The sequence below is a fragment of the Bos taurus genome, chromosome 4 (genome assembly GCF_002263795.3).
Source record: "Bos taurus isolate L1 Dominette 01449 registration number 42190680 breed Hereford chromosome 4, ARS-UCD2.0, whole genome shotgun sequence".
Classification (NCBI taxonomy): Eukaryota; Metazoa; Chordata; class Mammalia; order Artiodactyla; family Bovidae; genus Bos; species Bos taurus.
The window spans coordinates 10,572,587-10,598,683 of NC_037331.1; the positions used below are offsets into that span (position 1 = coordinate 10,572,587).

Sequence of the window (26,097 nt, forward strand, 5' to 3'; positions counted from 1 at the left end):
TTCCCTTTCTGCCATAAGGGTGGTGTCATCTGCATATCGGAGGTTATTGATATTTCTCCCAGAAATCTTGATTCCAGCTTGTGCTTCATCCAGGCCAACATTTCTCATGATGTACTCTGCATATAAGTTAAATAAGCAGGGTGACAATATACAGCCTTGACATACTCCTTTCCCGATTTGGAACCAGTCTGTTGTTCCGTGTCCAGTTCTAACTGTTGCTTCCTGACCCACATATAGGTTTCTCAAGAGGCAGGTCAGGTGGTCTGGTATTCCCATCTCTTACAGAATTTTCCACAGTTTATTGTGATCCACACAGTCAAAGGCTTTGGCATAGTCAATAAAGCAGAAGTAGATGTTTTTCTGGAACTCTCTCACTTTTTCGATGATCCAGCGGATAGTGGCAATTTGATCTCTGGTTCCTCTGCCTTTTCTAAATCCAGCTTGAACATCTGGAAATTCATGGTTCACATACTGTCGAAGCCTAGCCTGAAGGATTTTGAGCATAACCTGGCTAGCCTGTGAAATAAGCGCAGATGTATGGTAGTTTGGACAATCTTTGGCCTCTGTTGAGTTTTTAATCTGTGCCAAGTATTGCCTTAGGGATACAAAGGGATACAAAGGTGAATAACACAGAACTCCTACTTTTTCCGGAGATGCTTATGAGTGGAAGAGGCTCATGGAAAGTGAGTTCTGGGGAGAGATGGGAATGGGGTGCTGAAGGTGTATAGCAAACCTCTTAGGGATGCTAAGGAGGTGAGACAAGATGGGGGGCAGGTGAGCCTTTCTGAAGAAGATGATATTGTGATGGTGTAAATAGGTGAAGGAAGGAAAGTGAGAACAGTTTCCGTTAAATGATAAAGATTATAAGCATGTTGATGCCATATCAGTAAGATAAATGACAGATCTTCACCCTATATATTTTATTTAATTCTTAAAGACCCAAACCAAAAGGAAAACAAAAAGAAACAAGAAAATATGGCTAACGTAGTGATTTTATGGAAAAAATAATGAACATGTGTTGTGTTTCTATATATTATATGATAGGTTGTTTTTCAGTCACTAAGTCTGACTGCAGCATGCCAGTCTCCTCTGTCCTTCACTATCTCCCAGCTGCTGCTGCTGCTGCTGCTAAGTCACTTCAGTTGGGTCCGACTCTGTGCGACCCCATAGATGGCAGCCCACCAGGCTCCTCTGTCCCTGGGATTCTCCAGGCAAGAACACTGGAGTGGGTTGCCATTTCCTTCTCCAATGCATGAAAGTGAAAAGGGAAAGTGAAGTCACTCAGTTGTGTCCGACTCTTCACCACCCCATGGACTGTAGCCTACCAGGCTCGTCTGTCCATGGGATTTTCCAGGCAAGAGTGGGCTGCCATTGCCTTCTCCGCTATCTCCCAGAGTTTGCTCAAATTCATATCCACTGAATCAGCGATGCTATCCAACCATCTCATCCTCTGCTGCTCCCTTCTCCTTTTGCCTTCAATCTTTCCAAGCAACAAGGTCTTTTCTAATGAGTTGAATCTTCGAGTCAGGTGGCCATGGTATTGGAGCTTCACCTCTAGCATCAGTCCTTCCAAGGAATATTCAGGGTTAATTTCCTTTAGGATTGACTAGTTTGATCTCCTTGTTGTGAAAAGACTCTCCAGAGTCTTCTCCAGGACCACAACTTGAAAGCATCAACTCTTCTGTGGTCAGCCTTCTTTATGGTCCAACTCTCACATCCATACATGATTTACTAGAAAAACCATAGCTTTGACTATATGGACCTTTGTTGGAAAAGTGATGACTCTGCCTTTTAGTATGTTGTCTAGGTTTGTCATAGTTTTCCTTCCAAGAGGCAAGTGTCTTTGGATTTCATGGCTGCAATCACCATCTGAAATAATGTTGGAGCCCAAGAAAAAAAAAAATTGTCACTGCTTCTACCTTTCCCCCTTCTATTTGCCATGACATAATGGGACCAGATGCCACTATCTTAGTTTTTTTTAATGTTGATTTTCAAGCCAGTTTTTTCACTTTCTGCTTTCACTCTAATCAAGAGGCTCTTTAGTACCTCTTCATTTTCTACCTTTAGAGTGGTATAATCTGCATATCTGAGGTTGTTTGTATTTCTCCCAGCAATCTTGATTCCAGCTTGAGAGTCATCCAGCCTGGCATTTTGCATGATGTATACTGCATAGAAGTTAAATGAGCAGGGTGACAATATACAGCTTTGATGTATTCCTTTCCCAATTTTGAACCAGTCTGTTGTTACATGTCCAGTTCTAATTGTTGTCTCTTCACCCACATATAGGTTTCACAGAAGACAGGTAAGGTGGTCTGGTATTCCCATCTCTTCAAGAATTTTCCACAGTTTGTTGTGATTCACACACTCAAAGGCTTTAGTATAGTCAATGAAGCAGAAGTAGATGTTTTTCAGGAATTCCCTTGCTTTCTCTGATTCAGCAAATGTTGGCAATTTGGTCTCTGGTTCCTCTGCCTTTTCTAAACCCAGCTTATACATCTGGAAGTTCTCAGTTCATGTACTGCTGAAGCCTAGCCTGAAGGATTTTGAGCATAAACTGGCTAGCCTGTGAAATAAACACAGTTGTATGGTAGTTTGAACAATCTTTGGCACTTCACTTCTTTGGAATTGGAATGAAAACTGACCTTTTCTAGTCCACTGGTTACTACTGAATTTTTCAAATTTGCTGACATATTGTGTGCAGAACTTTAATATCATCATCTTTTAGAATTTTAAACAACTCAGCTGGAATTCCATTACCTCAACTAACTTTGTTTGCACTATTGCTGCCTAAGGTCCACTTGACTTCACATTCCAGGATGTCTGGATCTAGGTGAGTGACCACATTATCGTGGTTATCTGGGTCATTAAGACCTTTTTCATACAGTTCTTCTGTGTATTCTCACCACTTCTTCTTAATCTCTTCTGCTTCTGTTAGGTTCTTAACATTTCTGTCCTTTATCGTGCCCATCTTTACATGATATATTCCCTTGGTACCTCTAGTTTTCTTGAAGAGATCTCTAGTCTTTCCTATTTGACTGTTTCTTTGCATTGTTCATTTAAGAAGGCCTCCTTATCTCTCCTTGCTATTCTCTGGAACTCTGCATTCAGTTGGGTATATCTTTTTTTTTTTTTTAATTGTATACCAGTTTATTGCAGTTGGGTATATCTTTCCCTTTCTTCCTGGCCTTTTGCTTTGCTTCTTCCCTCAGCTATTTGTAAAGCTTCAGACAACCACTTTGTCTTCTTGCATTTCTTTTCTTTGGGATGGTCTTGGTCACTGCCTCCTGTATAATGTTATGAACCTCCATGCATGGTTCTTCAGGCACTCTGTCTATCAGATCTAACCCCTTGAATCTATTAGTCACCTCCAGTGTATAATAATAAGGGACTTGATTTAGGTCATACTTGAATGGCCTATTGGTTTTCCCTACTTTCTTCAATTTAAGCCTCAATTTTGCAATAAAGAGCTCATATCTGAGCCACAGTCAGTTCCTGGTCTTGTTTTTGCTAACTGTATAGAGCTTCTCCATCTTCGGCTGCAAAGAATATAATCAATCTGATTTCAGTATTGACCATCTAGTGATGTCCACGCACAGAGTCATGTCTTCTGTTGTTGGAAGAGGGTGTTTGCTATGACTAGTGTGTTCTCTTGGAAAAATTCTTCTTAGCCTTTGTTCTGCTTCCTTTTGTACTCCAAGGTCAAACTTGTCTGTTACTTCAGGTATCTCTTGACTTCCTACTTTTGCATTGCTATCCCCTATGGTGAAAAGCACATCTTTTTTTGGTGCTAGTTCTAGATGTTGCAGGTCTTCATAGAACCATTAAACTCCAGCTTTTTTAGCATCAGTGGTTGGGGCATTGGATTACTTGGATTACATTTGATGACTTGAATTACTGTAATATTGAATGGCTTGCCTTGGAAACAAACCAATGTCATTGTGTCATTTTTGAGATTGCACCCAAGTACTGCATTTCAGACTCTTTTGCTGACTATGAAGGCTACTCCATTTCTTCTAAGGGATTCTTGCCCGCAGTAGTAGATATAATGGTCATCTGAATTAAATTCACTCATTCCTGTCCATTTTAGTTCACTGATTCCTAAGATGTCTGTGCTCAATCCTGCCATCCCCAGCTTGACCACATCCAGTTTACCTTGATTCATGCACCTACCATTCCAGGTTCCTATGCAATATTGTTCTTTATAGCATTGGAGTTTACTTTCACCACCAGACACGTCCACAACTGAGTGTTGTCTCTGCTTTGGCCCAGCTGCTTCATTTTTTTCTGGAGTTATTAGTAATTGCCTTCCACTCTTTCCCTAATAGCATATTTGACACCTTCCAATGCCTTCCACTCTTTCCCTAATAGCATATTTGACACCTTCCAACCTGGGGAGCTCATCCCCAGGGTCATATCTTTTTGCCTTTTCATATTGTTCATAGGGTTCTCCCAACAAGAATGGCTGAATGGTTTCCCATTTCCTCCTCCATTGGACCACATTTTGTCAAAACTCTTCACTATGATCCATCCATCTTGGGTGGCCCTGCACAGCATGGCTCATAGGTTCAGTGAGTTATACATGCCCCTTTGCCATGACAAGGCTGTGAATTATGAAGGGGTATATGATAGGTAGTAAATTGCTTAGCACAAAGAAGACCATGATATTTGATTTTTTTTAATCAAATCAAACCATGAGTGAATGAGTGAATAAATGAATGAATGAGTGAATAAGTGAAGGTCAAGAAGATGAGATGTTGACCCAGTGAAAATTTCTGCATTCGAATGCAAAAATAATCAAGAAGATGTTAACACTATTCACAATTACTATATAGTAAGAGTAAAAAAAAAATCTTTCTTAAATCATCTAGGTAATTCATCCTCACAATGTATAAGTGGAACTCATGGCAAAATTTTCTAAACATTCTTCTTTCAACTACCCACCATTAGTCTTTACTCAAGACAGGCATTTCTCTGTGAGGTTTGCATAGATTATGTCTAAAAAGAATGCAAGGAAGAAAGTTCAGTCTATAAATAAAAGATATGTTCTATAAAATCTGAACTTATTCACATGGGGATATTCTAATTCTTTCAAATAACACAGGAAAGGAAAGGAAATTTAGGAGTTTAAAGCCTTTATCAGTGATTATGGTTTTCCTTCCACTTAAATACTTTATACACTGTGTAACACCATTTTCTGTGATAATTATAAGATTAGGGCATGAACATGTACATGTTGAAAGAAAGATCTTATTCGATATTTTTACTATGTCAGATTAAACTATATAGCAAAACAAAAGTGTATTTCAAGATCATGCAAATAACATTTTTATGTATCTGTAATTGCTTATGAAATTTTCCCCAGAAATTTTTCATTTAAATTTATGGCTAAAGTTCAGAGATAGGTAAATAGATGGCAAGATAAAAAGGATTCATGTGAAGGAAATATTTTCATGTAGAAAAATGAAATGTGTTAAATAATGGTAATTTCTGGGGAAGAAAGTTCTTTCCAAAGTATTCTTTCAGTATTCTCTTTGAAGGTATCTTCTAAATTACCCAAGTTTCCCATGATTTCTTGATGTCATGTTGCCAATTACATCAGCGTAGTTTGGGCTCCAAATGAAAAGAAAAAAAAGAGGAAAAGCAAAATAGCTAATATTATTGAGTTTTTCCTATGTGCCACTCACTGCCTTCTTTACACATAAAATCTCACATAATCCCCATTCCACTAGAGATACGCTTTAGTCTTACACTGGGACAGTGTTGATAAGGAGAGGAGGAAACTGACGCATAGACTAATGACGGCAGAACCAGAGGTTTAATGCAGGCAGTTTGAACTGACAGCTTAGATTCATAACACTGTGCTAAATGCTATACTCTCCAGAGGACACAGAACTTATTGGAGTCTGCGTCCAAACAAAATATGATCAGGTTTTCTTCAGTGGACAAAGAACGCTCCAACCCAATTTTCTGCTGTCTCTTTTTACACTGAGTGATTGTTTCTTTGAATTAATTTTTAGTTGATGATATCTGGCTGGTTTAATATCTTGTTTTCCATTTTGTACCTTTTCTATGTTAATGTAAATCATTTAGACTAAATAATAAGGAACATCCTAAATAATGTACGGATGTCTCCATATAGCCCTAGATTTGATTTCATTTGTCTCCTCCCATTTTCTTTCACTATGTTCAGGTAACTTGAATGCTTAGGTCTGTGCCCCCTGGAGTTGAATGGAAGTTTACATTTATGTCAGAATAACCTTATTCAGTCAAGAATATGACTACATGTACTAACAGATAGTGCCGAATCTAAATTTTTGACTCTAATTCAATGCTGGTCATGCAGATAGTCACAGTTTATTCTTTGTAAGTCCATTTCTCTGTGTTTTAAGGCAGACAGAATATTTTCACACTGTTATCTGAATATAAGGCTATGTAAAACTACTATAAAAATATAGCTAAAAATTTAGCTATAAAAACAATGTCATTGTTTAACACAATATAACTAGTAATTGCAATAAATCTTATATAATTTGTTTGAAGAGTGGTGTTTTGGTTTTTTTTTTTGGTGAAGAACTGTAATTTCCTTCTTCCTTTATGCTCTTTCATAAATTGATAATTTCTCCTCTTTCTGCATGAAGGGACTGGCTCATCTTTGAGACACTGAATTCTGAACTAGGTTGGACTAGCAGATAATCCTCTTTGGGTTCCCCTACACTAATGCTGAATTATACAATGTATGAAGTTTTTTCTATTTCTATGTGAACAATACTTTTTTGGAAAAAATGCTGAGAGTCCCTTGGACTGCAAGGAGATCCAACCAGTCCATTCTGAAGGAGATCAGCCCTGGGATTTCTTTGGAAGGAATGATGCTAAAGCTGAAACGCCAGTACTTTGGCCACCTCATGCGAAGAGTTGACTCATTGGAAAAGACTCTGATGCTGGGAGGGATTGGGGGCAGGAGGAGAAGGGGATGACAGAGGATGAGATAGATGGCTGGATGGCATCACTGACTCGATGGATGTGAGTCTGAGTGAACTCCGGGAGTTGGTGATGGACAGGGAGGCCTGGCATGCTGCAATTCATAGGGTCGCAAAGAGTCGGACACGACTGAGCGACTGATCTGATCTGATCTAGATGTGTTTAATTACAGAATGTAGCTCAAAATTGGTGACTTTTTTCTCTGTATGATAGGTTTTTTTAATATAAATTTATTTATTTTAATTGGAGGCTATGATAGGTTAATAAAATACATCCTACCTCCCTTTTTTCCTTTCCTATATATATTCTTTCTATAATTGTATGACATTTGTGATCTATTTTGAAAACATGCTCTCTAAACAAACATTTCTTGATTTACTCTATGTTTGTGTATTTATTTATAAAATATTCTGTAAAATTTTTTTATAAAATATTTTATATTTTATATATTTATTATATATATTTATATATATATATTTATTATATATTATATTTATTTTATAAAATATTTTATAAATTTATTTATATTATATAAATAAATAAATATAAAAATATTTATTTATAAAATATTCTTTTAAAAAATTGGGAGTTTTGCTTAAAAAATAATTTTCCTCATTGTTTACCAAATGATGCCTAGTGTTCAAAGCTCCCTGCAATCTGACTCTGCTTTTCAAAGCTCTGCTTATGCTACTTAGCTTTTATGAAAGACCTGGATTAATACCTGTTTTAGCTGACTGAGAGAAGTCTGGAGAGGACTTTTGCTTTCTCGAGAAAAAGATGAAAAATGAAAAATAGCATTCAGAGTTTGTTTTTCAGGAACTGTTTTAGAGGTAGTGGGCTCCCCAGCTGCAAAAGTGGTGCCACCAAGCTCCTTCCCAGGGAACTACACTCAGCATCTCAGCATCAAGCCTCCATAGCTTTGAACTTTGCAGGCATCTGTGTTCTCTTTTGACTCACTTTTTGCAGGTCATAAGGTAATGCTTGTTTACTTTGCACCATTTTGATTCATACAAGGTTTCAAAGGAACATTCCATTTTCTGACAGAGGGGAGTGGGGAAGCTGTATCTATTCCTTGTTGTATCCTATACTCCAGTCAAACTGGACCATTTGCCAAATACTCTGCCCTCTGCCTAGTGTCTGTGTCTACTATCCCTAGTGCCTGAAATGTTTTTCAAAAAATTTGCCCTTGCCTCCTTCAAATCCATCGTTCAAGGTCCATCTCAAATGTTACTTCCTACAACAAGCCTTCTCTCCAGCTAGAAGTAATGTTTTCCTCCTCTGAATTCCCAAAGATGCATAATATTGTACTAATAATAGTAGCCAACAGTTATATACTGTTTACTATGGGCCTGTCACTGTGGGGCTTTCTTAGTGACTCAGATGGTAAAGAATCTGCCTGCAATGCAGGAGACCTGGGTTCGATCCCTGGGTGGGGGAGATCCCCTGGAGAAGGGAATGGCAACCCACTCCAGTATTTTTGCCTGGAGAATTCCATGGACAGAGCCACCTGGCAGGCTACAGTCCAAAAGGTAGCAAAGAGTCGGACACAACTGAGCAACTCACACTGAGTCACTGTTCTAAGCGAGTTACGTACAGTAACAGATTTAATCCGAATAACAACAGTACCTACGAAGTAGGTACATTATCACCATTACATAGACGAGGAAACTAAGGCACAGAGAGCTAAGGCAGTAGGAGCAGGATTTGAACCCAGGCCTTCCGTTCCAGAGTTCTGTGCCTACGCTATGCTCCTTTGTGGGCACTCCTACAGTATCTATGACGTTCTCACACATTTCACTGTCACATTATCTCACTTCTGCTAAAATACTGGCTAGCTTCTAGTTTTAAGAATCAGCGTCCCACGTTCCTAGCCTGTGCAGTGTTCCCGTTCCCTCTGATTTCTGGGTGAATTTGGCCACTGGGGATTCCTGGCAGAAGATTAGAATGAGGGAGGAAAATGAGGCTGAAATATTTGTTCTCCTTGTTCCTTTCCTCATTCTGGCTGTTTCTTTCCACCAGAGGCCCCTGCTTTATGGAATTTTACTTTTCAAGGTTTCCAGTAACCTCTCCTTGCTCCTGTCCTTCTGGATCTAGGTGCAGAAACAGGTTTTATTGGTAACAGTCTGGGTTTTTCCTACATCCCATTTACATCTTTGTACTTAGTCCCTTTGATTATCCTAACCTGTCATTATCCTAACCTGTCATTTGTTCACTGTTGAAATTCAGATACAGCCAATAAACACATTAAAAGATTTTTTTTAAAGAATCAATGGTTCCATTTTTCTTATCTTAATTTTGCTTAATGAAGCAGATCTTATTGTATACCTGTATCATACCACTGTATTACACTTCCCTGAAGTTGCTTTTCCGACCACATTTCTGGAGCTCAGTTTTATTGTTAAGCTTGATCTAGCAGAAAAAAAACCTACGTATGCTGGTGCTTTTCCCCAAAGAATCAACAACACACATTCTCAAGAAAGACTATCAATTTTCTATTGAAGAAAACAGAAGACAGATGTATTGATAACACAAACAGCCTCCACTTACTGGATGCCTGCTTGGTGTCAGTCACTGGCTACTTTTCAGACAGGATTTCATTTATTGTAGGGAAGTAGTTTTAACCATCTCCATTTTATAGATGAGGCCCAGAAAGGTCTAGGGACTTCTTAAGGTCACATATGTAGTGACGGAACCCATTGCCTACTTAGGTCTGTCTACCTCCTAAGCACTTAAACAATAGTCTTTAGGGCCTTTCTGAGCATTATGGAGATATGTTTGATGAGGGAGTAGATATATTTACCAGGCTTAATTCTACCCTTGTGGTTCAACCAACTGAACCCTCCACCCTCACGCCACAGGGTGAGAAGTTTTCCTTTGCCATGCCTTGTTTGTTTTGTTATACTGCTATTGTGGCCGTGCACTAAGTAAGCTACGACGGTAACCGATCAGATGGCTTCCCAATGTGATAAGCCATTGGTTCAACTTGGGGAGTTTTTGCACAAACCACTCCCTCTCTCCTGCACTCAGGGGACATATGGCAATGTCTAGAGACACTTTCAGTTGTCACAACTGGAGGGAAGGGTGCTACTGGTATGTAGCAGGTAGGGGCTAGGCAGCTGTTAGACATCCTATAATGCAAAGGACAAGTACCCACAACAAAGAGTTGTCCAGTCAAAACGTCATTAGGGTGAAGGCTGAGAAACCTTGCGAGAGGCTGAAAGCAGGATACAATGCTAGACATACTAGAGGTGGTGCTGCGGAGTAGAAGGGATGCGGGAAAGTAATACGATCAAGAGAGATCTTGCACGGGTTGATGATGATCATACGACATGAACTAAAAAGTCTGGTGAACTTAACTTTGTACATGAGATTAAAGTCACAATGATAACAATAGCAACTACAGCAACTGAAAAAAGAACCAAAGAAAAGTGAAACCTGAAATCATTACAGATTTGCTGGGAAGCTGAATAACTTGCTGCAGAATAATTATGTCTTCTCTGTGATACTCTCTGCACCCTGCCTCTAAAAATGGGGCTGAGAAAACGGGCAGAGAGACTAGCCAGACCCTAGGCCGTATTACCCACATATAACCTGGGAACATTCTTTCTCCCAGTGGTCAGCTCCAGAGCACATCCCTGTCCCATTTTATGATGAACAACTCTCCCTCCTTGTGGGTGAATAAATCAGTGCCTTCTGCATGCTTCTGGGTTCTTGAAATTGAGGTTTCTATGTTTCATTGGCAATAAGGTCACAGAATGCACTGAGTTAGAGAATATAGTCAAAAGACCAGTATCTCAACTGGATCTTCAATAAACTGGGTTGTGCAAGTAACTATACTTCATGACAAGACAGTGCCTAGGAAGTGTAACTGCAGCTAGCACTGCATTACAATAATGGTCAAAACCAAATGACATCTGGTATTGATGTTCTCTGTGACTACTCTGGTGAAAACTTTCCAGAAGAAAACTCAGTTGATCAGACATGCCTGACTTTTGTGACCCCAAAGACTGGGGCCCATCAGGCTCCTCGGTCCATAGAATTTTCCAGGCAAGAATACTGGAGTGGGTTGCCATTTCCTTCTCCAGGGGTATATAAATATATATACATTTTTAAAAACTTACAGTATATGGTAGGCATAATGATGTCGCTTTCCATCCTACTGACAGGGTTCTTCACCAGGCAACTGTAATTCCCAATGTCTTCTTTGGTCACTGGAGCAATATGAAGGCTGCTGTTCTGAAGAGAGAAGGAGTTGGTGGAGCTGGTGTGGACAGGCCTCCCATTCTTCAGCCACTGGTAAACCCGCCGGCTGCCCCCTTCCACGAGGCATGTCAGGGTCATGTTTCCCACGTACTCCACAGCCCCAGAGGAAGGCTGAATCTGCACCACTGGTTTCGTGACAGGATCTGCAACATCAGAACGAAAGAAATGATCTTTGTCACCCCAGGGTTATAATTAAAGTCTAGGAGATCTTTCACATGTTTTAAATCCTAGGAAAATGATTCCAAAATTTTGTACTTTTTAAATGTAGACAGCTCAGGAAGTAAAGAAGAGGATAAAAAAAGTCATTACAAATAGAAAATAATGATATAAAAATATCATTTATAGCAGAGATAACCAATTCTAGAACTTCATCTTCAAGAATTTTGTAATGAAAACCTTTAGTTTATAGATAATGCAGTTAGTGGTGAAGGACATCAGCTCCCTTATTTCCTGTTCATTGTGCTCCCCCGACACCATAAAGGTTTACTCTCACAGGCAAAGTTCACATGGTTATTCCCCTCTCTTGATTTGTCCTGCTATCCCAAGAGCAATTGGTTGGGATAGATGTAGTGAACACAAATTCCTATCCACTATCTGCAAAATACAAAGCTTAGACATACTATACTTTGGGAGTATCAAGTGAAAGTTTTAAAGAATCATATTTTCACCATTTACTTTTCCTCCTATGTAAGTAAGCTAATTATATGTTTTAATTGCTGTGCATTTGTATTGCAGCATTATTTCAGTCACTACCGTGTTAGTCTCTTTAACAAACCAAAGCCTATTATTAACTTTCCTTCTATGCAAAATTACAGGTCACACACAGAGAGTAAGATGATCAGTAAGTAACAGACAACTGGTTCCAGTGTTTAGCTTTGAATTCCTATCAGACTTTTAATTGGGGTTGATGCATCTTCTCAGATAAATTTGTTTTGAGTCATGTTCACTTTCATTTTACACTGGCAAATGTGCATTAGAGTGTATACAGATTCAATCCATCCACCCAGAGAAGACAGGAGAAAATGAAAGATAAAGGGAAAGGACTTTGAAAAGTAAACTGCAGGAAAGCTGGGTAGCCCTGAAGGCTCCAGCCTTTCTCAAGATGGAGGAAATCAAGATGGCCACTCAATTTAACCCTTTATATTCTCTGGCAAGAGCAAATGGTTTGGAGTAGCTTTTGCTTACAGTATTATGATTTAAAAAGAAAGATTGTTTGGTATATTTATTAGGTAGAAACAGCTTTTGTTTCAAAAATGCCAGTGCATGGAAATATTATATGTGATATGGAAAAAGTCAAATAGGTAACGTCTAAAGTCTTGTACGGGGACAACCAATCATTAGAAAAGACATTGGTACTGTGATCATGCACTTGGATTTAACAGTGTCACGCAGACATGGAAGTTTCCCAAGAAGATTTTTTTACACAGGTCCTGTGCATGTGTGCTAAGTCACTTCAGTCATGCCCAAATATTTGTGATCCCATGGACTGTAGCCCGCCAGGCTCCTCTGTCCATGGGATTCTCCAAGCAAGAATACTGGAGTGGGTTGCCATTTCCTTCTCCAACACAGGTCCTAAACCCCTACTAAGACCTTTTGGTTGAAGGCGGAAAGGGCAAGATAGGAGTAGGTTACTAAGAGGTATAAACTAGCACTGTAAAATAAGTAAGCTACAAGGATATGTTGCACAGCACAGGGAATATAGCCACTATTTTATAGTAACTATAAACAGTATAATCTATAAAAATTTTGAATTATTATATTGTATACCATGAAACTAATATAACATTGTAAATCAGTCACTGATGTGGCTCAGTGGTAAAGAACCTGCCTGCAATGCAGGCGATGCGGGTTCAATCCCTGGGTTGGGACGATCCCTTGGAGAAGGAAATGGTAACCCACTCCAGTATTCTTGCCTGGAGAATCCCATGGACTGAGGAGTCTGGCAGGCTACAGTCCATGAGGGTGCAAAAGGGTAGGACATGACTTAGTGACTACAAAAACAAGTAAGAGGTACAAACTAATATGTATAAAACAAGTAAACTACAAGGATATATCATACAGCACAGCGAATATAGTCAATATTTTACAATAACTATAAGTGGAGTATAAGCTATAAAAATTCTGAATTATTATATTGTACACCTGAAACTAATATAATATTGTAAATCAACTATGCCTAAAAATTTTTTTCTATAAAGAACTTTTGGCTCCGTTTTCCTCAACAAATCCAATTGTACTATACATTAACAAGGAATGGATGTTCTATTAAAAGTTTGGGGGGAAGAGATAGTATACTACCCAGGAGAATTTTATGAAACTGTAAAAAATGTCCTCCTTTTCTCTCCCAGAGTTCCTCTCTAGGCATCTGCTGCCACATCCTGTGTCTTTGTTCCCCTGCAATGTCTCCAGTTTCCACTCATTTACTGGGCACATATTTACTGAGTGCCTAAGAACGGCCAGCATCAGGGTTTAGGCAGCGGAAACAAAAGAGCAAACAATATAAAGCCTACTCCCATGGATCTTGTATTCTAGACCAGGAAGAGAGACAATAAAAGAAACAAAAATATGTACTATGTCCAGTGTTATGAAAAGAATAAAGCGGAACTCAAGGTAAACAGTAACTCTCTTTCTCACTCTCTCTCTCAGTTTGGGGGAATGAGGTTATACTTTACATAAGGTGGTCACGGAAGCCTTCACAGGTAAAGTGACACTCTGGCTGAGACCGTAAAGAAACAGGGGAGGGAACCAGGGCAGTATGAGAGACAAGAGTAATCTATGTACAGTGAGCAGCCAAGCGCAGAGACACTGAGGTATGAGAGGGTTTGGCTTGTTCCAGGAATGGCAAGGAGGCCAGAGTGGTGAGGGAAAGAGAGGTAGGAAGGCTTCAGAGGGGGACTGGGTATGTAAGGGGATCACACGGGCCTTGAGGGACGCTGTTGGCACTTTGGCTTTGATTGTGAGTGAGACAGGAAGCCACAGGAGGATTCTGAGCTGCAGGAGGCAGGGGTGGAAGCAGGGAGAGTGGGCACAGGCTGTTTGGAGAGTCCAGGCCAGAGCCGATGGTGGGCTTGAATAGGGCAGCAGTGGGTGCAGCGAGGATTGACTGACTCACCTCTGTCCATATTCTGAAGGTAAAGCTGAGAGGGCTAATTTGTGGACTGGATAAGGATGTGAGAGAAAGAGAGTCAAGGGTGATGGCAGAGTGCAACTGATGGAATGAAGTTTGCATTTGCCAAAACAGAGGAATATTGTTAGACAGGTTTGGGGGAAAAAATCAAAAGTTGTGCGTTGCATAGTATAGTATCTTTAAGGTACACTACTTACATATATCACTAAGGAAAATAAATGTCTGAAAGTTAGCTGAAGCCCACTCTCCCTTCAAGGACATTCCCAGCACCTTCTACTGTTCCTCAAGTGTGGTCACTGAGCAAGTCTCATCCTCTCCCAGTGTACCAAAATTAAAAAAAAAAAAAAATTATGTGACAAAAAATAGGGTTCTTCCCAGGGTGCATTCTGCTAATGAAAAATAAAATTTTCTCCATCTCATCACATCAGCAACTTTATACTTGATAGTTTCCAGGCAAACAAACAATAACTCCTACTTACTGCTTGATTACCTTTAGCTGGGCACTGTGCATACCCTTTCTACGTATGTTCTTATTTAATCCCCAGGAAGCCTCATGAGGTGGATAGTGCCATTCATGCCATGAGACACTGAGGCTTTGAGGGTCAATGTGCCCAAAGTTGCAGACCAGACCTAAAGCCCTGGTAGCCTAGTCTCCTAAGCTATTGCTTGCTGCCATGCTACTCAGCTGCCCATGTCGCTCACAGTGGACTTACCATCAACTGTGACTTGAATCTTCTGACTAGCTGACAGAGTTCCGTTTCCCTGGATGTTGACCTTCACAATGTAATTGCCTTCGTCGGTGAACTGCAGTGGGTTGATGAGCAGGGAGGCGTTGGGTGGCATCATGGTGAATTTGTGCTGGTATTCCAAGTCGGGAACCACAGACTTGTTCACGGAGCCCAGCAAGTACTTGGGCATCGTATGGGGTCTCTCAAAAAGCCATATGACCTGGATGTCTGATGCTGGAGTGTGGAATCCATAGTGCACGGGGAGATAGAGAGCCTGACCCCTGATGCCATGGACGGTGTGCGATGGCACAGCCACCTTCAGCCCCGAGCAAGCACCTGCTGTGAAGGAAAGGAAAGCTGTAAAGACCCTGAGCCACATTTCACAATCTAAAGGCACAAAAACAGAACCTGATCGGGTGATAGTCTTTTACAAAGAAGAGAGGCTTCTAGGTACTGACTCTTCTAGTACTGGTTACCTGTAGAGGTAAATATTTGTCTCTGAAATGAGCATTTTAAAAACTCCACCCAAAGACTGTGTGGATCGCTTGACCTCTTTAAATGCACGATGAAAGGAAAAGCAGAAGTTATTATCTCTGACTGTTAAAGAATAATGGGAAAAGGAGAACTGGGATAGATGATTAGTTCTGAAGTCCAATGGAAACCTTTAAAAAAATTGAAATTGCGACTGTATTAATGTCTGAGTCATATCATATCCTAATCAAGCTATGTGATTGAGGGGCTACTTCCTCTTGAGAATCTTCCCTCACAGTCTTCTGACGTGACTTGGTAGTCCTTAATTGGAAGTTTTTCCCTTTAGCCAAAGCCTTGCCAAATGCAAATATTCTAAGGACAATGGTAGCAAACCATTACCAGTTGTGATCGATTATTACTGCTTAGAAGCGGGGATCTGGTTTGTGCGTTTGAGCAACAGTAAGAGAAGGCAGTGGCACCCCACTCCAGTACTCTTGCCTGGAAAATCCCATGGACGGAGGAGCCTGGTGGGCTGCAGTCCATGGGGTCGCTAAGAGTCGGACACGACTGAGCGACTTCACTTTCACTTTTGACTTTCATGCATTGGAGACGGAAATGGCAACCCACTCCAGTGTTCTTGCCTGGAGAATCCCAGGGACGGGGGAGCCTGGTGGGCTGCCGTCTATGGGGTTGCACAGAGTGGGACACGACTGAAGCGACTTAGCAGCAGCAGCAGCAGCAGCAGCAGCAGCAGCAGCAAGAGACGGGAACTAATGGAGCAGAGTGGAGCCCGAGGAGCCTGGTGAGACAGGAGACCAGCAAGACAGCTGGGTCAGAACAGGAAGTGCCTTAGGGTCATGGCAAACACTTAGGCAATTTTACTGTGAGTGAGACGGGAATACAACCAGAGTTTTGTGAGCAGGAGGGGTAGGGGTTTTCTTCTTATTTTTTTTTTTTTTAAGGTGTACCCTAGCTGCTGTGAGAACAGACTGAAACAGGGGAAAGAGCAAGAGAAGGGAGCCCACTTAGAAGGTGCCTGCAATAAAGTAGGCAAGAGATGGTTGTGCTCTAGATAAGGGCAGTAGTAAAAGATACTGTGAGAAAAGACTGGGGGTGCTAACAACATTTGATGGCACGTTGGGAGTGGGATAAACAAAGATGAGTCAAGAATGATTCTAAGGTTGATGGCTTGATCAACTGGAAGAATAGAGCTGTCATTTATTAATAAGCAGCTAAGGAGACATTTTTGGAAGACATTTTGTCCTATGGACAGAAGGGCCTGGCGGGCTACAGTCCATAGGGCTGCAGAGTCACGACTGAAGCGACTTATCATGCATGGAGAGACATCTCACAATTTCAATTCCGTCTTCTACAAAGTTTTTATCTTCTTTCATTGCTTCTCCCTTTTTTACTCTACTAGTAAGGGGATCTTTAAGATTTATCTGATTCCTATTATGAAAAGCCATCAATATTAGGAAGGGAATGGTAGAAAGATCTGTTTGTACAATAATTTTCTTTGGAGAAACTGAAAGATGCTGGTTTGCCCCTGTGAGGAATAAAAATCCACCAACAGGAAATCTTCTTCTTTCCTTCCCAGGGTGAAGGTCAGAGCAAAGATTTCCATGGTTTTAGTTTTTGGGTAGCTGTTAGTGAAGAGTGAGACCCTGCGGCCAGCAGGGAAGTCAGAGCAAAGAACTGAAGAGAAAAAGAACAAAGAGGAAGAATGCAAGAGGTTACAGGGAGAAGATACACAGTCGAAACGGACTATATGGACTGAAGACTAGGTGACTGGGAAAAATAAATATGTGTTTAACAGTCTCCTTGGCTTCTGTGTATATTTGTGATTGACTTGTAATTTTTTTTTTCCTGACAATGGGTTGTATCTGCACATTTCAATGATTTGGTCCATTACAAAGGAGTTACAAAGGTATGAGCATTTACTTCTATTTTCTGACAAGTACAAGACTGTTGCATTTGTAGTTGTTCTTAATTTGAATCATTAGAAAAAGAAGGAACTGGTTGCTGAGAGCTATAAAGAGGAGATACACTGGAAAGGAAAGGAAATCATAAGAGAAATAAATGAAGTTGAGACAGTAAACCTAGGACTTAACACTAGTGATGTCTGAGATTTGTGAAGCAGCGATGGTGAGAAGGGAGTGAAGCTCTTGAACCCAGAGATATAGAAAGACATTGGGCATCTGGGTGGGGGTCCTGCACAGGAAATTATTCCTCTTAGTACCTGGATATCTGCACCAAACAGCATGGATTTTCATGACTTTCATTGTAATTGGCGATAGGAAGTGCCTGACAAGTTCCTGGCAAGCAATAAAAAACTAGTTTACCCATTATTACTAACTTAAGATATGCAAAATGTAATTTTCACTGTATTTATTGTGTTGCTGTTTCTTTTCTTTTCTTTTCGTTTTTTTTTTTTTTTTTTTTACTTCAGTGAATACAGAAATATTCCTGTGGGTTTCACAGTTCATTCTTGATCTTGGACTCCCCTGTCCACACAGTCTTAAATTAATCACTTGTAAACTGCCTAGAAATAAGAGCTTTTAGGAACCTATTCTCTAAGGTTTCAGAGAGATTTTTGAATTTGCTACTTTAATAAATTTAAAAGTCCACTGAAATTTGAGGTGTTGAAAACATACTTGGGATAAAATGGTGGTTAGTTAGATGACTTACCTTAGATAAGTCATTTTAATTCCCTGTGACTCAGTTTTCTTTTGTGTGAAGAGGGTTATATTAGATGAGGTCCAAGGCCTCTCTCTGCTCTTTATGTTTCTCAGCATCCTAAGGTGCCTTTCTCATGGTAGCAGCTACCCTACATTTGAAGGGGAAGGGCCCATATTTAAGTAAGAGAGGGCCCAAAGAATTCTGAAGTATTGAATCTCAGATTTAAGTCTACTTAATAAGTTGTCAATCCCTTTGTTTAGTCACTAAGTCATGTCAGACTCTTCGTGACTCCACACACTGTTCCTGCCACACTCCTCTGTCCGTGGGGTTTCCCAGGTAAGAATACTAGAGTGATTTGCCATTTCCTCCTCCAGGGGACGTTCCTGCCCCAGGGATTGAACCCGCAACTCTTGCATTGGCAGGTGGGTTCTTTACCACTGAGTCACCAAAGGTATCTTTTAATAAAGTGGCAGTTCTGTGTTTTTTTGCCAAGGAATCAAGGGGGATGATGGGAATCCACATCACTGCCTTGTGAATACACTGGAAAAAGCAGCATGGCTGCTGATAAAAAGCTTGACTCTGACAGTGAGCAATTTGGTCACTGATTTATTGGTCTATTTAATACATTTCATACCTCAACTTAGAAACTGCTGGTAGACTGAGCTGTAGCTAGAGATGGCCTGAGTGCAATTCTGGCCAATCTGCTCTTAGCATTTGGGGAAGTCATTGCAGAAGCCCTTGTTTACTTTTTTTTTTTTTTTGAAAAGAGGAAGAACCTTTTTTAATCTACTTTTTTGTGTGGCTTGAGTTGAAAAAAGATTAACTGAGATTGTAATGTTCTGAAAATGACTGGGAAACACTTTATTACCATGGCATGACTGGAACAGAAACGTAGGTGGATCTTGACTCAGGAAGCTGAATCTTAAGCGGACTGGAAAGTCTATGACTAAAGTTACAGAAGTAAATTTTATTTATTAAAATACTGAATATGACACAAACATTGCAGCCTAGGAAAATATGGAACTAGTAGAAAATGTTATATGGCATGTACAGTAATCATTAAGGGAGTGAACTGGTTCTTTGGTCTATTTTGGAAATAACAGACATCATGTAATAGTATCTTAAATAATACATTACCATCAATAATATCTCTGAATATATTCAATGCTTATCATACCAAATGATGTGAAGTCATGTCATTTAACTTTTTTCATGATATGAAATCATGAGTGCTTTTTCAAGTATATGTATGACAGTGAGAGAGAACGTAGCTGTTACAATTGCTGTTTGCTTAGATTGCCTACACCATTTTCATCAGATAAATTATAGGTAGAAAGTTATGAGTATCAGTGAGGGATGAAATTTTCTTTATAAACTTTTCATATCAGCCACTAAAATCTTTTTAATTTGCAGGAAATACAGGAGCCTATTGATATGATGTAATCCTTACTTGTAATGAATGTTGCAGAATAAACAGATAATTGTATGCTTCTGCTCCCCTTTAGGAGCATGTACTCTTTAGCCATTGCTGAACGTCCCCCTATAGATGTGATGAGCTTATGCTGTCCAAACAGTAGTTTACTGACTTAAAAAATTTAGCTTCATCCTCAGAAGTTTTCAAGGGTTCTTTTCTCATTGTATAAGGAAACGTAAATGACTGAACTATGAATTTTAGAAAGTCAACCTCTGTAAGAACAAATAAACTTTTTGAAAATAAATGATATGAAAATTGATGAAATTTTAATTTGATATTCCAAATATTTGTACTTAAATGAACATTCAATTTTATTACTAGGTTAATACTTTTGAGTTCAAGAAAAGAAAACTCTTGATTTTTTATATTTGAGGCACTATACTGCTTTGAAGAACATTGATAATATCATTAATGATCTGACATACAAAATTATAGCAAAACTCTCCCCTTCAGAGATTCCCTTAAACTATAAAACAAAGGCATGATAAAGGAACGTCCAATGTTAAAGAACATGACCTCATATTGTGAAATTATCTATAGTCCAGCAACAAAAGACTCCCTAGACCAGTTCACTGTATTGAACATAAACATCAGACTCCACAAAGTGACCTCTACTGTAGCTCAAAACAGTTGGCATTTACTTCCCCATTGCCAAGTCTGATATTAGCAAGCACAACACAGCTATTGTTGACTGTAAATAAACTCTTGTTATCTTTAGAGAAAATAGAAATTATGATGATGTACTTTGAATAGACTTTACAAACTATATTTGGGGCTTCAAATAGCTACAATTTTTTAAAAAGAAAAAACAAACTGATACTCAGTATTTCAAAATACAAAAAAATTTCCAAATTACCCAAGGTCTTTACAACTCACTACCAATGGAGATGAGTAAATTTGTGAAAGTCTTAAGGGATAATAACTGATTTAGCTACTTATGGACATGCTATCTATTTCTCAAAATTATGTTTAATTTTAGTTTGGTAGAATCCTTCAAATGAATTGGCTCTCAGTGCTTTGTAAAGCCAGTTGCAAAAAATTACTTAGGAAATGACAGCAGTCCTGTTGTAAAAAATTAAGCATGGACTGCCACAAAGGACACTTTTGAAGCCCAGAAAAATGCACAAAGATAAAAAGTCAGTTATGGTAATTGCTTACTTTTCCTAAAAATTCCTAAACATATGTATAGGCTTGAATTTGACAACATAATGGAAAAAGAATCACAATTATGGGAAACTCAAACATTTAAAAAATTAACAAACTGTACATTTCAAATATGTGGAATATGAACAACATTAGGTATAAATGTAAATAATCACAGATACTATGAAAACTAAGCCATAAAGTACCAGTAAGTGCGAGCTCTAAACACCAAAGAAGGTTAAAAACTTAAGTGGTTATTTAGCTAATTTGTTCTTAAAATTTAAGGAATAAAAGGTTTTTTGATTTACTATCTGTTGGATATGAACAAAACAAGGAACTGACTTGTTCTTTTAACTTGACTTTTAAAGCTGATATAGGAAGAATGGAAGAAGAATGTCTGGGGAAATTCTGACATAGAAACAGTGGACTCCTCTAAATTCTAATGATAAAGAGGAGAATGAGGGAGAAACAAAGTAGAGGGGAAAAAATTAATCGAATTAACTATTGGACAAAGAGAAAGACTAAAGCTATTTTGGAGAAATAATACTTTTAAACACATTTCTCCCTATTGAGTATATTTTTTTTATCAGCTTGGAATCTAACTTTTTTCCCACATTTCATAAATTAGGTAAAAAACAGGTAGAGCTAACAGTTTGCCACAATATCTTTAATTAAAACAGCCACAAACTATGTTCATAAATTGCTCTAAGTTTCACAGTAAGTGGTAACAAATTCATGACCTATAAGAATATTTGCCAAAGTATAATGCATTAAAGAGTGTTGGACCTATATATAAACTCTATAAAAAGAAGAAACACATTAAGTTTTTAGAATGTCTTAATTTTCTTAATGAGTGCTATTGACAATAATTGTTGTCTTCAGAAAACAATAACCATCGATTGATTGAACTTCCTTTCCCCTAAATGATCCTGTTTCTTTGCTGGAACAAACTGTGTTATTGTTAAAAGGTTCTGTGCTGTCCTTCAATTATCTGAGTGAATCTACAGCCAAGAGCAAATATTTACCTTATGCTCACAATTTTTAAAAAAAGTAGTTAAAACGCACTTTATGCAGTGCCTTACCTAAGAGAAGAAGGTATATTTTGCACTGAAGGACCCCAACCCTGCTGCTGAAGGGTTCCATGAATGCATCCTGTTCCATGCACGCAGTGCCCTGTTCCTGATGGTAACGTGGTTCATGGACCAGCAGCTGCTGGTTTATTTGCCAGGGAAATTAGCAGTCAGGTAACAGACCCTAGCCTGCCTCTTGCTTCTGCGATTTGAATACAGAATGAATGTGTATACAAAGGACACAGGTACTGGGAACACCTGTTATGGGCTCTGCAAGAAGATAGGCTTGTGACTTTCAGAGCCACTTCTTAGCGATTTTCAGTAATCGTCAGCATGTTTCATGAATTATTCTTAGTTGTTAATCATCACATGAAGGAAAACATCCTTTTGGGTGACTCTAATAAAAAACAGTATGTTTTAATAATCAAGAGCATATTGTGAAATTTTCTGAAAACACAGAAGCTAGTACCCTATCATGGAAAACGATGCCGCTATTTTGAAATTAAATTTTTTCTATGAAAATCACAGTATTTCATATATCTGCTAAAATAGTTATAAATCACCATGAAGTAATAGGTATAAAACACCAAGAAGTAATACATCTTTACATATGTATTTTTCTGTGTATATTTCCTGTTAGAAATGTCCACCATGGGTTTATTGAGTCTATGGATTCATGTTATTTTTAAAAGCAAACCACAGGTGTGTTTCCGAGTAACACTTAATCATGGACTGCACGTAATTATAACAGATAATATCTGAGGCCACATTTTCACAGCTGAAGCACAGAGTAAGTGAACCAACAGCTCAGAGACCATCTTGCCTCTACAGTGGTGTCTGCGCTACGGATTTTCTGCCTGGCCGTTCACTGCCAGGCAGTGCACTTCTGCTTAATTTACCTAGCTATAACTTAACCCATATTTCATTTCAAGTCATCTACTGCAAGAAGTTTCCAGTCCAAGCCTCTACTATATAAAACAAAAATCTGCCTCAAATCATGCAAAATTCCTTGCATAAATCATTTTTGAAAAGTAAAGGCCCACTGAAGAAGTTTGATGATAAAATAGGCAAAAAAAGAATATTCCTCAATTGTAATTAAAGGTAAAAAAAAACAAAAAAACAAGTGATAGATATTTTGGAATTTAAGTTTGGAAACATTTTTTGGATTAGGGCTAACAGACCTGTGTGTGTGTTCATGCTTAGTCGCGCAGTCGTGTCTAACTCTGCAACACCATGGTCTGTAGCCTGCCAGGCTCCTCTGTCCATGGGATTCTCCAGGCCAGAATACTGGAGTGGTTTGCCGTTTCCTCTTACAGGGGATCTTCTTGACCCAGGATACCAAATTCTAGAGTCTTCCTGCATTGCAGTCGGATTTTTCACAGTCTGAGCCACCAGGGAAACCCAGTTCAGACCTGCTCTTACTAGTAAAGCGACAGCTGGAAAACCCTGAGGCCTCTTCAGAGGTCACTTAATGATCTCTCCAAGCTTCAGAAGGAAAAAAAGGGTAAGAACTTCCCCCCAGGTAATTGTTACACCACAACTTTCTCTGTGCTATTTCTAAATCTTGTTTGTGCCATCTAGAGATTGCAGCACTTATCTCACTAACCTCAACTGATTTTCTTGCATGTTTATTTTCCCTCTGGGTCCTAGAACACAAAGACTGGTCTTATTCACTTATGGATCTAGCATAGTGATTAACTAGTATTTTTCTTAAGTTGTTCCCCCAGAAATAAACCCAAAAGTTCCTTAGTCCGTGTCTTCTGATTCCCACTTGGTGCTTGAGAAATGCCTACAAATATTAATATTGGATTTTACAGAACACAATATGGAAAGTAATATTGAAATTCTACAGATAGCAGATAGACTCCCCTTCACATCTTTTACAGAGAAGGCAATGGCACCCCACTCCAGTATTCTTGCCTGGAAAATCCCATGGATGGAGGACCCTGGTAGGCTGTAGTCCATGGGGTTACTAAGAGTCGGACATGACTGAGTGATTTCACTTTTCACTTTCATGCATTGGAGAAGGAAATGGCAACCCACTCCAGTGTTCTTGCCTGGAGAATCCCAGGGACGGGGGAGCCTGGTGGGCTGCCATCTATGGGGTCGCACAGAGTTGAACACGACTGAAGCGACTTAGCAGCAGCAGTAGCAGTCACATCTTTTAAATCAATATCCATCTCAAATTGTGTTTTATTAAATAAGCTCTTTCTAGTGCTTTTCAAACCCAGTGCTGGTTCATGATGAACTTTTTTGGGTCCTAAGCAAAGTGAGAGAAATAAAGATGATGCAGTGAGTTTTTCCTAATGTTAAATTCACTCAATTTAAAGGACTGATTTTTATTCTGCATTTTTTTTTGGGTTTCTTTTGTTATATTAAAATATCCTTTATTTTATGATACAGTGATAATAGATGTTACATACATAAACAAAATGTCAATATGACTTAGATGATCTTTTCATGTCAAGACACATATTAAAGGGCTTCTCAGGTGGCACAAGTGGTAAAGAACCTGCCTGCCAGTGCAGGAGACTTAAGAGACATGGGTTCTGTCCCTGGGCTGGGAAGGTCCCACGAAGGAGGGCATGGCAACCCACTCCAGTATTCTTGCCTGAAGAATCCCAAGGACAAAGGAGCCTGGCGGGTTACAGTCCAGAGGGTCACAGAGAGTAGGACACGACTGAAGTGACTTGGCATGCAAGCACATATTTAAAAATGACAATGACAGGCTCATCTTGGGAAAATGCTGAGACAAAAATCATGACAGTGCGCCCTCTAGTGGCAGGTAGTACGAATAAAAATCTTAACCTGCTAGAGTAACTTCAGAATTCAGAATGTTTACACAGGAAGCCAAACAAGATAACGTTAAAATATAACTTCAATTGTTTTCAGTTTTTAAGTGCTATCACAGATAGTCTAAAGTGTTTTATCGTTATAAGAAACTTCCCATCATCTACATCTCACATCTCACCTGTAACCCACAGAGGAGCTCTGTTCAGGAGCCTATGGATTTCAAACATCCACACTCATTATTCACTAGTAGCATAGGAATGCTTTGGAATGACAGGAAGAATTGGGAAGGAGAGGTGGTGACATGCCAATGCCAAGGCGAACAGAGAACAGTGGCTTGCCAGATGGCTCAATGGTAAAGAATCTGCCTGCCAATGCAAAAGAAGTAAGAGACAGAGGTTTGATCCCGGGGTCGGGGAAAATCGCCTAGAGAAGGGAATTGCATCCCACTCTGGTATTTTTGCCTGGAGAATCTCATGGACAGAGGAGCTTGGCGGGCTACAGTCCATGGGATTGTAAGAGTGAGACATGACTGAGCATGCATGCACGCAAGAAGAACTGAGGAAAGAAAACCCTGTTCTAATTCGATAGATCTCAGGAAAGATCAGAGTTTACAGGGAAGAAGTGGCTGCTAGAGAAGGCCATCACAACCACCCATGCCTGTGCTAACTCCTACAGAGTTAGGTCTATAGTAACCCTGATCAATTCGTATGGCCATTAAATGATTATCAGCAATGTCTTCCTTCCAGGGCCCCTCTCCAGGTCACTGCTTTACCTTCAGCAAGTGTCCTGTTTTTCTACTACTGCTTGCTCAGGAAATGTCTTTACATTTTGTTGGGGAGGCCACATCTTTCTGCTGCTTTGATATTTACAGGATGACTAGAAATTTATCCTGGTCCTAATCAAACCAGGATCGCCGCTTTTAAGCTTCAGAGGCTCCTTCTATTTGGGCCATCAGAAATAAGCCCTTATGGGGTGTGTGTGTGTGTGTGTCGCTCAGTCATGTCCGACTCTTTGCAAACCTGTGGACTGTAGCCCGCCAGGTTCCTCTGTCCATGGAGATTCTCCAGGCAAGAATACTGGAGTGGGTTGCCATTCCCTTCCCTAGAGGATCTTCCCAACCCAGCGATCCCAGGTCTCCCGCACTGCAGGCAGATTCTTTACTGTCTGAGCCACCAGGGAAGCCCTTATCCTACTTTACAGCTAATGCGACTGCCCTGAATCAGATCTACTTACTTCTTACCCTGGATATTCCAATCTACAAAAACAGGCCTGGCATTCCTTCACAAAGGGACTACTATCCTAAAAACTTTTGTCAAGATTTGCTGGGAGGCCATCCACACTTTCCACTAGTTTGTTCTGGCTTACCACTAA

The 26,097-nt window shown here is 39.6% G+C and overlaps 1 protein-coding gene across 9 annotated transcripts in view; it reads right to left on the bottom strand.

Annotated features, from left to right (window-relative positions):
* HEPACAM2 (HEPACAM family member 2) overlaps positions 1-26,097 on the bottom strand; it is a 59,823-nt gene that overhangs the window by 31,720 nt on the left and 2,006 nt on the right. The window contains exons 1-3 of one of the 9 annotated variants that reach the window (XM_059885542.1): positions 23,115-23,382; positions 15,082-15,435; positions 11,100-11,384 (exon numbers count right to left, since the gene is read on the bottom strand). In XM_059885542.1, the coding sequence (XP_059741525.1) occupies positions 11,100-11,384; positions 15,082-15,435; positions 23,115-23,295 (820 nt within the window). In that variant the 5' untranslated portion in view covers positions 23,296-23,382. Of the gene's footprint in view, positions 1-11,099; positions 11,385-15,081; positions 15,481-21,945; positions 22,190-23,114; positions 23,383-26,097 lie in introns of those variants that run through there. The other 8 variants (XM_024990630.2, XM_005205140.5, XM_005205139.5 and 5 more) reach the window with 8 other exon arrangements.